This window comes from Mesitornis unicolor, unplaced genomic scaffold (genome assembly GCF_000695765.1).
Source record: "Mesitornis unicolor isolate BGI_N332 unplaced genomic scaffold, ASM69576v1 scaffold33444, whole genome shotgun sequence".
Lineage (NCBI taxonomy): Eukaryota > Metazoa > Chordata > Aves > Mesitornithiformes > Mesitornithidae > Mesitornis > Mesitornis unicolor.
The window spans coordinates 9979-22130 of NW_010182687.1; the positions used below are offsets into that span (position 1 = coordinate 9979).

At 49.1% G+C, this 12152-nt stretch overlaps 1 protein-coding gene across 1 annotated transcript; it reads left to right on the plus strand.

The window, feature by feature from the left end:
- Nucleotides 1-2749: 2749 nt before the first annotated feature.
- On the plus strand, nucleotides 2750-10921 carry CETP (cholesteryl ester transfer protein, plasma). Its single transcript, XM_010183871.1, has 16 exons — nucleotides 2750-2895; nucleotides 3909-4023; nucleotides 4778-4912; nucleotides 5452-5522; nucleotides 5832-5919; nucleotides 6018-6087; nucleotides 6388-6448; nucleotides 7070-7161; nucleotides 7332-7511; nucleotides 7934-7984; nucleotides 8329-8496; nucleotides 9919-9986; nucleotides 10112-10154; nucleotides 10248-10317; nucleotides 10665-10750; nucleotides 10847-10921. The coding sequence occupies exons 1-16, from the start codon at nucleotides 2751-2753 to the stop codon at nucleotides 10919-10921; spliced, it is 1518 nt and encodes a 505-aa protein (XP_010182173.1). The 5' UTR covers nucleotide 2750.
- Nucleotides 10922-12152: the final 1231 nt, after the last annotated feature.

Sequence of the window (12152 nt, forward strand, 5' to 3'; positions counted from 1 at the left end):
TGACAGCACCACCCTGGACAGCAGTTGCAGTCTCCAAGAACTGGATGTTTGGGATTGACCATGGTGTTGTGCTGTAGAGCGCTGGATCGGTGCAAGATGGGAGCAGCCTGGTTTGCCCTTTGCCCCCCTGCCATCCTAGGGCTGACCTGGTGTGCAGGTCCTGGAGGTGGTGCTGGAGCCCATCCTGCTGATGGAGCAGAATGTGGCCATTCTACTGATCGCAGGAAGCAGCTGCAGGGTAACAGGGAACAGCACAGAGATTAATGGCACTGTGATGTACCTCTGCTCTGGATAGCATGGGGACAAACAACGCCAGTTACAGAACAGTCTCCAGCAAGGTGGGGAGCACATGTGTGTGTGCATGGCCTTGGGATAAAGCCTTATACAGCAGATATTTATCAAAACATCTTCCAGCAACCCCTTTGCAAACACTATGTAGCAGTTTGGGCATTTAAGGATTCTTTGGGCTTTAAAGCCTGCCCTGCTTCCTGCTAGCTAAGTTTAACCTTTCTTTGGGTTTTTAAATCTACCCTGCCTCCTGCTCGCCTGACCTTGTGCTGGGCGGAGGGTGGGCTGCTGTGTCCCTGCTGGCCTGGCCTCTGCCTGGTTACTCCAGGGCAGGGATGCTCCCTGCACCTCCACGTTCCACACGCTTTCGTTATTGCTGGTGGAAAGTCTCCAGGAGTCTCCAGCCTTCCTGTTCTCACTGGAGGTCAATGCCCGGCAGTCCCCTGTCCTGCCTTGCTCTTGGTTCAGGTCATCTGAAGCAGCAGCCTCTGAATTGGGGATGGGGCAGGAGAGCTGGCCTGTAAGGGGGCTGTGACTTCACCAGATTGACTGCAACTGGCACGTTGGCTCTGGGTTGTTGGTGGTTCTGCCCTCATCTACCCTTGGACTCCAGTGACAAATACCCCTGTATCTAAACACCCTACTTTTCTCTTTCCTTCATGCTGGTATGGATTGCTGCCCTGGGCAGAGGAGTGGCTGTGGCATCCTGGGTCCTGCTCTGCTTTCCTTTACACCAGTCTCAGTGGGGCTGCTTCCCTGTTGCTGTGTCTCCTCCAGATCTCTTCCAGTAAAACTTAAACTGCGCAGCACTCCTGAGTTTGTGTCCTGTACTAAATGGGAGTACGTCCTTTGCTGAAAGCTGAGCTGAGGATGCAGGAAGCTGTGCTTTTGTGACACCCAGCAGTGCTGTGGCTCTGACTGCTGATTGAATTGCCTCGCTGTCTCCAATGTGGATGTGCTGCAGTGCCCTGGCTGCAGGACTCCCTCACTCCAGGTCTTGGCCACTGCACCAACAGCCCTTGATTTGCTGGGGAGGGCTGGGCATGTGAGAGCTGAGGAACAGAAACCAGAGCTGCTGCAAGGTTAACGACTCCTGAATTTAATTCCTTTTCTAATGTGTCTATGCCCTTGACAGCTTCCCTGTAAAGATGCCTCCTGTCCAGGGCAGCAAGGATGCTAGAGCAGTGGAGACAACAGCGCTGGGCTGCCATGTGGGAGCTGTGTGTTTCAGGCACCTGCTATCTTTATATGAGCTACCAACGTTTAATTCTTAATTTCTAATGCAGTATTGGCTTGCAGCAGGCAGCCTGTCCCAGACCACTCTGCCGCTTGCCTGGAGAAGTCTGGAGGAAGCCTGCAGATGTTTGGTTTCCCTCGGCGGGTCAGTGACCGGGAGTGCCTCCGTGGGGTACCTGAGGCCGTTCACTTTCTCAACTCAGGAAGAAAACAGAGCAGGGTGGGGGCTGCTGGACAGCAGGGCTCCCCAGAGGAAACATCCTCACCCGGCGCAGGGGGGACGAGGCAGCTGCCAGGGAGAGGAGGGAGCCTGGCACCTTGTCTGGCTTGGGGGGTTGAGTGTGCTCCTGCGGCATTCCAAGGTTTCACCTTTCCTTTTCCATCAGCCTTTGCTGGCAAAATGGTTCATGGGAGCTACTGAAATAACCTCCCTGTTTTGTCCTAGAGCTTGTTTTGGGGTGGGCCCCAGCATCACAACAGGGATTTGGGGGGGTCAGTGGTGTGCAGGGCAGGTGTGCACGAGCAGTGGATGTGAACTGGGGTTTCCGACGTTTCCCAAATAGCAGCTGAGAGGCTGGGTGCATGAAAAGCTCCAGTTTAGTGCGTTCTTCCCCATCTGGAAAATGGCAAACCAAAGATGGTCCACGGATCCAGCCCGGAGGCATGCAGCATCCCAGTCCTGTGGTGATGGAGCCCTCCAGGGATGTGGGAGATGTGGGTTCACCCAATGGTAGCAGGAGGGGCCTCCTTCTGCAGAGCTTGCCTCAGTTTCCCCACAGTGTGCCTAAAATCAGTTGGGGGGAAGCAGTTAATAATGTAGGTATCTTTCAAACAGGTCTTTGCTGGGAAATTGCTGCAGGAATACAAAACGGGGAGTATTTCTGTGAAAAGGGCAAATGATGAACTGGCTGGAGGCAGAGTGCCAGGCTGCTCCCTTATCTTTACCCTCTCCCAATCTCCATCCCCCTCCAGCTTTCTCCCACTGCCTTGACGCATGCATGCCCTGAGTTGAAGCAGTCTTGGCAAGAGAGCCTGGGAGGAAGGCAGCGTGCAACTTGAAGGGTGTTAAGGAAACTATATGAAGATTAGGAAATGTGTGATGAGTTTTGATAACTGGAGGAAGCAGGTCATGTCCTGCTTTGAACTAGGTCTGCTTGGAGGTATGAAAGCAGCCTTTGCCACAGTCAAGGATCAGTCAATTTCGGTGCTCTCTGTTCTGGCTGAGGATGCTCTGGGCTGGCAGGATGAGGCTGGGGACCTTCGGGATCTTTCTAATGCTCCTCCACACATCAGCAGCCTGCGAGTTCGGGCCCTTTCCTTACAGCGTCACGGGGATCGTCTGCAGGATGACCAAACCTGCCGCGTTGCTGTGTAAGTGCCTGCTGTATGGGGCTGCATTTCCCTCCTCTCCACTGAGATAAGTTAGTGAGAGATCAGCCAAGTGAGGTGTTTTCTTGCTTCTCTGGCTTTTGTGGAAAGCTGTTTCTGTAGTGAGATCTTTTAATACTTGTCTCCTGGGAGCATGGGTTAAAGCATAGGCAGCCAAACTGAATAGGCACAAATTCTCAAGAGAGCTAGGAAGTCATCCCAAGCCCCTTGCTTTAGCCCAAAGTTTTGTTCCTCGCTGGGGGCTGGCATGATGGAAGACCTAGAGCAAACATGTTTGATTTCTCACCTTGCAATCTCATCTCTTGGGGTTGGTGTGCAGAAGGGGAGAAATGAATTCTCTGCTGCTGTGGGTTTATTGGCAAGGATTTGGGGGCTTTGGAGGTAGGGAAGAACAATCAGTGCTTTGCAAAGGGTGGGAACAGCTCTGTCCTATCCCCTCCAACAGTGGTACATGCAGAGGATGTTGGGCCAAACTGAGGGGCTATTTCTGGAAGGAAGAAGCTACTGTACAAGCATGTGCCTGAGGCTGGAATGGGCTGGATAATGTTAGGAAAATAGTTACAGAAACTTGAATCTCAGAAGGTTTCCTTTGGAGACCCAACAGTCAACTGCAATACAAGCAAACAGCAACAGAGCAAAGCATGGGGGTAAAGTCAACAGCTTGTGTAGAGTAAGCATGGGCACAGCCTCGACCTTTCCAAAATCTGCCCCTAGGGTGCAGGTGAGGTGCGAGAGCTGGACTTGAGTCCCTGGGAATGGTCCCACTGGTGACTGCCAAATCACACACTGCTGTCCCAGCTGCCATCAGCTGCTGAAATTAGGGATTTTTAAAAGTTATTTTATTTACTCTGAAGCTGCTTCTAGTGCTTCCCTTATCTAATGGATAAAGCCTTGGATAAAACCCTTCTACAGTGCTTTAATCCAGAGCGCAGACCTGCCTTTGCAGCCAGGAGAAATTGCAGTTTGGTATCTTTGCCCTTTTATTCCACCAACAGTGAACCAGGAAACAGCGCGCGTCATTCAAGCAGCATTCAGAAACGCCAAATTCCCAAATATCACCGGGGAAAGGTCCATGCGGCTCCTGGGCAAGGTGGCTTACGGGGTGACCAAGTGAGTATCTCTGTGCCTTAGAGCCAGGGCAAGTGTGGGCTGATGGAGGGGAACAGAAACCAGCCTTGGAGCGAGCTTTGATCCAGCAATTCCTGGTGAAAGCAAAGGCCTGGACCAGAGCAGACGCATTTTCTGATCTGTGCCTCGCAGACAATTTGCACATTAAGTTTCAGGCTGCTGATGTGTTATTTAGGAGTGTTTCCACCTAGCTGGGCAGACAGCAAGGCAGTGTGTAGAGCACATCTCTGTCACAGGTCTGGGGAGCTGTGTTCCTGCCGGCTGGAGCGCCCGGGGCTGTCACCAGCAGGTGGTGCCCATGGCCCACTGAGCGCCAGAGGGGACCCTGGTGGAGCCACCCTTGTCAGCAGGATGTCACTTGGCCACACTTTGTGACAAGCAAGGCTGGGTTTCACTGTTTTACTAACATTTATTTGAGGACAACAAATGCAACTATGCAAACGCAGGACGGATTTCCTGCTGTGACAGTGGCTGACACAGAGCACTGCAATGAATCGGAGTTGTTCCTGCAGTGTGTTGCTCTCTGTTTCCTGTTTAAAGCATTCCCCCTGCGTATCTGAACATCGCGGGGGAGGAGCTGTCCCTGTGTGTGACCCCTGTGATTTGTAAAAGCTCCTGAGTCCGGAGTTGGCACAGGCCTCATAGAGACCCCACATCCTCAGGAGCAAACCTATCTCACCCATCCACAGAAAACAGTCCCGGGACTGGGGACAAACTGGGTTTCTGCTGTTCCCAGCATCCAGGTCAATGACTTGTCCATAGAGCGGAGCGAGGTGGAGCTGAAGGAGAACGATGCCATTCACATTGCCATTAAAAACGTGACGGCTTCATTCAAAGGGACCCTGACCTACGGCTACACCGGGGCCTGGTTGTAAGTACCTGGGGGCTGGCTGCTGCCCAGCACCATGGCCCCAGCTCCTGCTGCTGTGCCCACAGGCAGGACTGGCCCCCAGTGCGAGTAGATGCAAGGGGGCTGTGTTCCTCTGGCTCTTTAGCAATGGAGGCCTTGCTTACTGCCTGAGCAAGGCAAGATTTTATATGCCAGCAGTGCTGCTTAGCTCCATCTCTGCTCTTCTCGTCTTGCTTTCTGCCTTCCTGTCCCCAGCACCACCCTTTGCATGAGGAGATGAGATGGCCAAAGTGCACAAGTTGTCTTCTTCACTCTCTTTGCTCTATAAATTTTGAGTTGAGAAAAAAAGGGCTTAATGCTCCCGTTCTCCTAAGTGCTGCTAAGGCAGTGGTTTAAAGCCAAAGTGTTTGAGATGGGCTGCTGCATGCTGGGGTTTTGCACCCTGCAGTGCTAGGACTGATGTGAGGGGTGTTACAAAACCCACCCCATGGCTGATGTGCGGTCAGGGAGAAGCTGCTCCCAGCGCGGGCTGCTAAATGTCCTCTCTTCTGCTGTTACAGTTTGCAGCTTTTTCATTCGGTTGCTTTTGAAATCGAGTCTTCCATTGACCTCCAGATAAACATTAAACTGTGTAAGTAACAGTGGGGAATTGCTAGCTGTGGGGTCCCTGTGTGTGTGCTTCCTCCAGAGAAGCAGGATGGAGTGAGTGGGGGGGGCAGCGAGATAACTCTCCATCCATGTGCAAGGTAGCCCCATCTGCCCCCATTTTGCAGGGTCTCGAGTCATTGGGATACATCCCTGGGAGATGTGGGCAGCTCTGGCTGCCCCTCTGCAGTGACGCCCTGCTCCAGCTCTGCAGTGACTGCAAAGTGCACTCATCCTCCTCGTCTCGGTAGAAAAATTGGCTATTTTTTCTCCTTTTTTCCTTCATCCTGTGCAGTGTGCCAGAAGGATCAAGTGGCTGCCGATGCCTCGGACTGCTACCTGACTTTCCACAAACTGACACTTCACCTCCAAGGAGACAAGGAGTGAGTCTGTTCCCCTTCAAAACTGGGCTTCCCTTGCCCAGCTGCTGGTTCACGGGGATCGCTGGGTGGTTCTTGACCGTGCTCCCTGTCCTGCGCAGGCCGGGCTGGCTGAAGCAGCTCTTCACAGATTTCATCTCCTTCACTTTGAAGCTTGTTCTCAAGAGCGAGGTAAGGTCAGCCACTGCCTGTGGACAGAGTAAAGGCTGATATGTATGCCACATACTCCTCTGCTTGTGTATGCCCACAAGATTATAACAATATATTTTTAGTGCTTGCCAAAAGACAGATAAATAGAATCCACTAAAAAACCTGGCTTGGATGAGGTGGGAGGTTGTGCTGACACTGGGATCTCTGATGGTGCTGGACTCTGACCAGCAGCCCTCAGATCTCACTGTGAGGCCCAGCTCTGCTCCACAATCCAAAATCTTACCCCTTCCCTTCACTTTTTCCCCTTTTTTCCTCTTGTAGGTGTGCAATGAAATAAATTTTCTCGCCCAGGTGCTGGCAAATTTCGTACATGATTTAGCAGGTAAATATCCTTAGTTTTCTGCTTGCTTTTTTTATGTGCAACTTTGAACATTTGAGCCCCAGCAGGGCAGTAGCCACATCCAAAAGAAAAGTCCTTTGAAAAATGTGTATGGGATCCCAAGCCCTCAGACAACAGCAAAATAAACCTTATCAATGTTATGCTTTGAATTTTCTGCATCAGGTTGGCTTTTAAGGGTGACTTCCCTGGTTGAAAGACACTTTTCATAAGGTATTTCTCCTTCATTTTGTAATGACCAGAGGTGCAGGATAGCTGCAGAAAGACTGATGTTAGCTAGAACAGCAGCATGTGTTATGGAGCGTTGGGGCTGAGATATTGCAGCATCTGTGTCTGCCTGCTGAAGATTTTCTCATGGTTCCCAGTCTCAAATATCTGGGAAAAGCAGCAGAATGTAAAACTGAGAGTAATTACCCATATTTTCCAGTGAAGAAATGGAGTCTGTGAGCAGCAGCAGGATCAGCACTAGCACCCAAAGGAGTGGGACACCCCCATGTCCTTTCATAACTCCCCATCACCTCCTGCAGCAGGTCCTAACAGCAACCATTGCAAGCTCTGCTTACGGTCGTATTTCTGGTGTGATGTTTTTGTGTCTTCTTCCCACAGTAAATTTTGTCCAGGATGAGGACATCAGACTTGACATCTCCCTTGCATCAGATCCTTTAATAAAAGCAAATTACCTAGAATCGTATCACAAGGTAAAGTAACCCGGGCTGCTCAGACACCAGAGGTTTTCTGGTGATGATGTCTGCTGGAGGGCTGAGTGCAGCCAGCCAGGTCTTCGCCTCGCAATGACAATTGCAGCATTGACATTTTGTCCCACCTTCCTGCTGCTTGCTGTGGCCAACACGCTTGCTTTCCTTTAAAGGGCCTTGTCCTGTACAAGAACTACTCCGATGTCTTCAGCAACTCTGTCTTCTCCCCGTCGCTGCTGACCGAGTCCCGGATGCTCTACTTCTGGCTGTCCGAACACATCCTCAACTCTCTGGCTTTGGCAGCATTCTTAGATAAGCGCCTGGATCTGACCATCAGAGGGGAGCAGCTGCAGGTGAGTGTTTCAGGGGTGGTTTCCTCCTTACCTTATACATCATATTTTGGGGAGAAAGTAAAAAATTCTGTAAATAATGTGTTGGTGAGAGCTAGTTTCTGTAGATAGAAATCTATGGTTAGTCACTACATGTGATCCTGGTCAGAAACCAGGCATCCTAAACCTTCTTAGCATCCCTAAATCAGCGATGCTAAATCTTCCTAGCAAGTATGTGCTGCCAGACAGTGGTAACACCAGTGGATAGAAAACTTGTATTCTGAGTTGTAAAGTGACCCAATTTTCTGTGAGAGCACTGAGGTACAACTCAGGAGGACCTGAGCCATGCCCCTGAACTGGCCAGAAGCCACACACCAGCGCTCTGGCCCATCCAGCCTGCATCAAGGTTAACCATCGCCTCCTCTTCCATTTTTCTGTTTCTGAAGGTGCTGTTTGAGATGGAAGACACCGAAATGCAGCAGAAGGCAGTGCAGATGGTAACTTTTGATCCTCTTCAGAGCATTTTATGTCAAACGAGGAACTCTGTTCAAACCAATTGTGTTGGACTGTAACATCTTGTGTCCTTCCCTTGACAATTTGAGTCTTGGGTGGGCCTGATGGGCAAAACCAGGGGCTGATGGAGAAACCATTGTGCTGTGCAAGGAGGATTTCCCCACCCTCTGTGCTGGCACAGCTTCCTTGAGACTGAGTTATCTGGCTTGTGTGAACTGGAGGAGGGACTGGGGACTACAAAGGGGATGCAGCTGTGTGGAAGGTTGGTGTGAAATTGGGATGTGGTATAGAAAAAGCTTGACTCTTCTGTTGCTCCTCATTTGACCAGATTTTTCAAGGCACCTCCTATAATGACTCTGTGGCCAAGATATGGAGTCTCACCCATCCCGAAATCTCCATTCAGCCTGAAGGGACCATTGTGAAATCCTTGGTAGCAGTGGAGATCAGCATCTTTCCCCCAGGAGAAGAGTCCCTGGTGGTTCTGTACATGGAGAAGGTCAGTTCTTGCTTCTCCTGACTGTAAAGAATTTTGGATAGGCCCTGTCCTGAGTCTGGACCACTCCTAGTGTGCAGAGAGCCCTTTGAGAAGGGGAGGGTGGCTACACTCCCATCTTTCTAACACTCCCATCTCTTCCACCAACATTTGAGGCTGGGAATGATGACAGTGATGCTGTTGGCTCTATTAGGGTCAGCAGATCACTGGGATGTGAGGTGGTAAAAGCAGCACCAGAGAGCTCTGGTAAGCACCCATTAATGTGCATTGGACACAGTGAAACTTCCTTAGCTGAGGCATTTTAGGAGAACATGAAGGCACCATGGGAATGTATTTATTTTGAAATCTGGTTCCCAAATTCTAGCTCTGGCCCCACTTACAGCATGGTTGTATCCGAAGTGAAGATACAGCTCTGAAGAATGTGAAGCTCAAAATATAACCTTTTCCTCTGTGTGTGTCTGTATGAAAGTTCCTGGTTACACTGAGTTCTACCCCAAAATGTTTTATACCGAATCTAAGGAGGCTGTAAAAAGAAATGCCAACAGCCTTGCTGTCATGGGAAACATCACAAAAAGGCAGTAACTTTGGCCAGCCTTGTAATTATGAGCTGGTACGGACAATAAGTACTGCTTAAAATCAAATCCCTACCTGAGGGTAGACCAGACCCTTTAAATTAAAGGGCCAAACTGTAATCGAGAATAATTCCCTCCTGTCCTCTGCAAGTATCCCATGTTAGCAGGGTGTTATGGGGAAATACACGTGGTTGGTTTTCGTGCTCCCAGTGATATCCTGAAACACATTTCTGGTATGACTGCAGAAGCACTGAACTAGAGATGGTTCCTGAAATCGTGGCTCTGAGGATGTGATCAGCTCCTGGCCTGCCAGTCCCCTAGTTGCGATCTGCAACTGGATCACAAAATGCATACATTATTTTAATTAAATTAATGTTTGCATACAGACAAAAGCAAAAAAATGAGCCTAAATGGCCATAATTCAGACATGGCTTTCTTTTAAAATTTGGTTATAAATGCAAACACTGTGGTAAGACTACTTGTGGTAGCCCTGGCTGCCTTGGGGCTGTTCTCTCCACATCCAGTCTGATGATCTTTTGTGTGGAGACGGATGGTAATGGGGAAACAACACCCTACATAGCCACTTCCTTCCTTAGGCAGGGTTTGGCTCCCAAAATGGCAAAAGCATCAGTCCTGTGGATGAGCCAGTCCAGAGCCCCACAGGCTGAGGCGCTGGGCATGAGGGGGGAGTTTGTTGCATGAAAATGCTGACCTTCTCTAGTAATATCTGGACGTAAAGCCAGAAGGATGTTGAACTCTGTGTCACAGGCAGTAAACCAGAATGTCCAGGTGCACCTCTCTGCTATAAGGCAAGATGAGCTATGTCTCAACCCTGCTGTTCATCTCCATGCAGGAAATCACCGTCACCATCCAAGCTGCCTATGCGGAAAAGAAACTCATTTTGCACCCTTTGGACTCCAGGTTGGTACTTTGGTCTCCTGTGGGTTTCATTGCCCCCTTTTAGCCCATGTCTGAAGCAGCATAAAAAGGGGATCTCTGCAGCCCTTAATGACTTATCCCACTCTTGTTTTTCTCCTTCCCTTCAGGATAGAGTTTAAAGTCTTTAAATGCACAGCTGATCCAAGTGGAGTAAGTCCTAAGAAAGTATTCTCTAGGCCATTTGTGGCTAAATGATGTATTTAAAACATTTTTGTGTGGGTTTTTTTTTTTTTTGGCTTTCAGAATGACCCATCCATAAGAAACTTCCTGCAGACAATGATCTCGGTTGTTGGGATCCCAGAAGTGATTTCAAGTGAGTTTTCCCTTTGGGGAAATGCCAGCCTACTCCATGAAGTGTCTAACATCACTAACCTAAACCTAAGCACTGAAAAACCTATCAATAACCATGACAGCTGTGGGCAGGGGGATGGGACACCACATTGTGGATGTGAATTTCTGCTGGATTCTCTTGGGGAATGGGGACCCCTTTGTAAATGGCTGGGACAAAGGAAAAGTGAGTTTTCCATCAAGCCAAAGGTTGCAGGGCATTGGGGCACAATTAGCTTTTGGCAAGAGGCAGATAAGGGCACATACAGGATGAGCAGTAAGCCAGGTCCTAACAGCTGCAGCTGTAACTGGATGGGTTTGCTGATTCCACAGGGATTGAACCAGCTTTGACTTCACTGATGAACAGTAAAGGGCTTAATCTATTTGAGATTAGAAATCCTGAGATCATCACAAGAAAGGTAAGCAGAGTTCAGAAATCTCTGGCTCTCAACACCCTTCTTGGGAATGTGGCATAAACTAATGTAATATTTTTCTTTTTTCTCCTCTCTTTTTAGGGATACATAATTGTACAACTTGACTTTAGCTTCCCGAATCATTTGCTTCTTGAATTTCTTGAGAAAAGATTATAAAGCTGATCTCTTAATAAAGGAGCATAGGAACTTGTGTGCAAACAGAAAGATTGTGTGAGAACCAATTAAAAGACAAGCTGATTTAAATCAGTTTTGGTTGAGTTTTCTTTCCTTTTTCTGCGAAACGCTCCAGTTTCTGTGCAACTGTGCAACGGAGCCTTAGCTCTGCAAATATCTTGAAGTCTGCACCTCAATACATGCTACTCTTTCAAGATCTTTAAAGGACTGGTGTGCTTAGGAGTAAGGGTTGGATTCTTGAGATGCATAGGTTCTGATCTAGCACTCATGGAGGGCAGAAGAAATGGGCTTTGGCCACCTTATGACATCTCTGTTGTTACATTTTGGAAATAGCACCTTTTTCACTGATCCTGGGTTTCGCTTCTATCATGAGCCAAGAGGCTCCTGCTTTTGATGGGCTTCAGCAACTCAAATGACTTTACCAAACTCCAAGTAAGCTCAGAACCAGTCATGCTATAAAAGCTGGGTATGGCTGAAAATGTAAATGGGATGTGAATTTACAGTGCAGTACATAACGGGGAAATCTCATGCCCTGGGTACTTTCTTTACAGACCCTGTAGACTCGGCGTAGAGCTCTGGGCAAATTGTTATCCCTGTGTTGTTGAGACAGTGGGAGCAAACTTGAGAAAAGCAATAAAAATGACAAGGAAGCCAGAGAGATTATAAAAGAAGGTGTGTCTAGTCAGAAAACAGGTTTCTGTTCTTTCCTACTACAGCGCAATAATTTATCTGAAGTGTCTTGGTTATTTTCCTGTACCAATTTGCATTTCCCTTTTTCTAATTTGTTTTTCCACTTGTAAGAGATCTTGGGCAACAAATCTATGACTGTAATGGTGATCACATTACCAAAAGCAGAGGATTATGTTCTCCCACACAAAGCGCTATTAAAGCTGGGGGAGCCCTGTGAGGCTGGTAGCAGGAAGGCCTCAGTGTCTTGAGCTCCCTGGCCATGGTGGTTGCTCCATCTACATTGCCATGGATGTCCTCCCTGGGGAATCTGCCTGCTCGTCTCCCACTCTCAAAGCCAGAGGCCATTGAGCTACCCCAGCACGTCCTTGCTCCACATGCCTGCTGGGTTTAACATCTCTGTGGTCATGGTCATGGTGCCACAGCTGGTGGAGAAGGCTGGGGCACATGGAGTGGGTTGAGTTTACAGGCTGCTCCATGGCAGCCAAGGAAGGTTTATCTTACTGGGTCTCAACCAGCTGTGTCC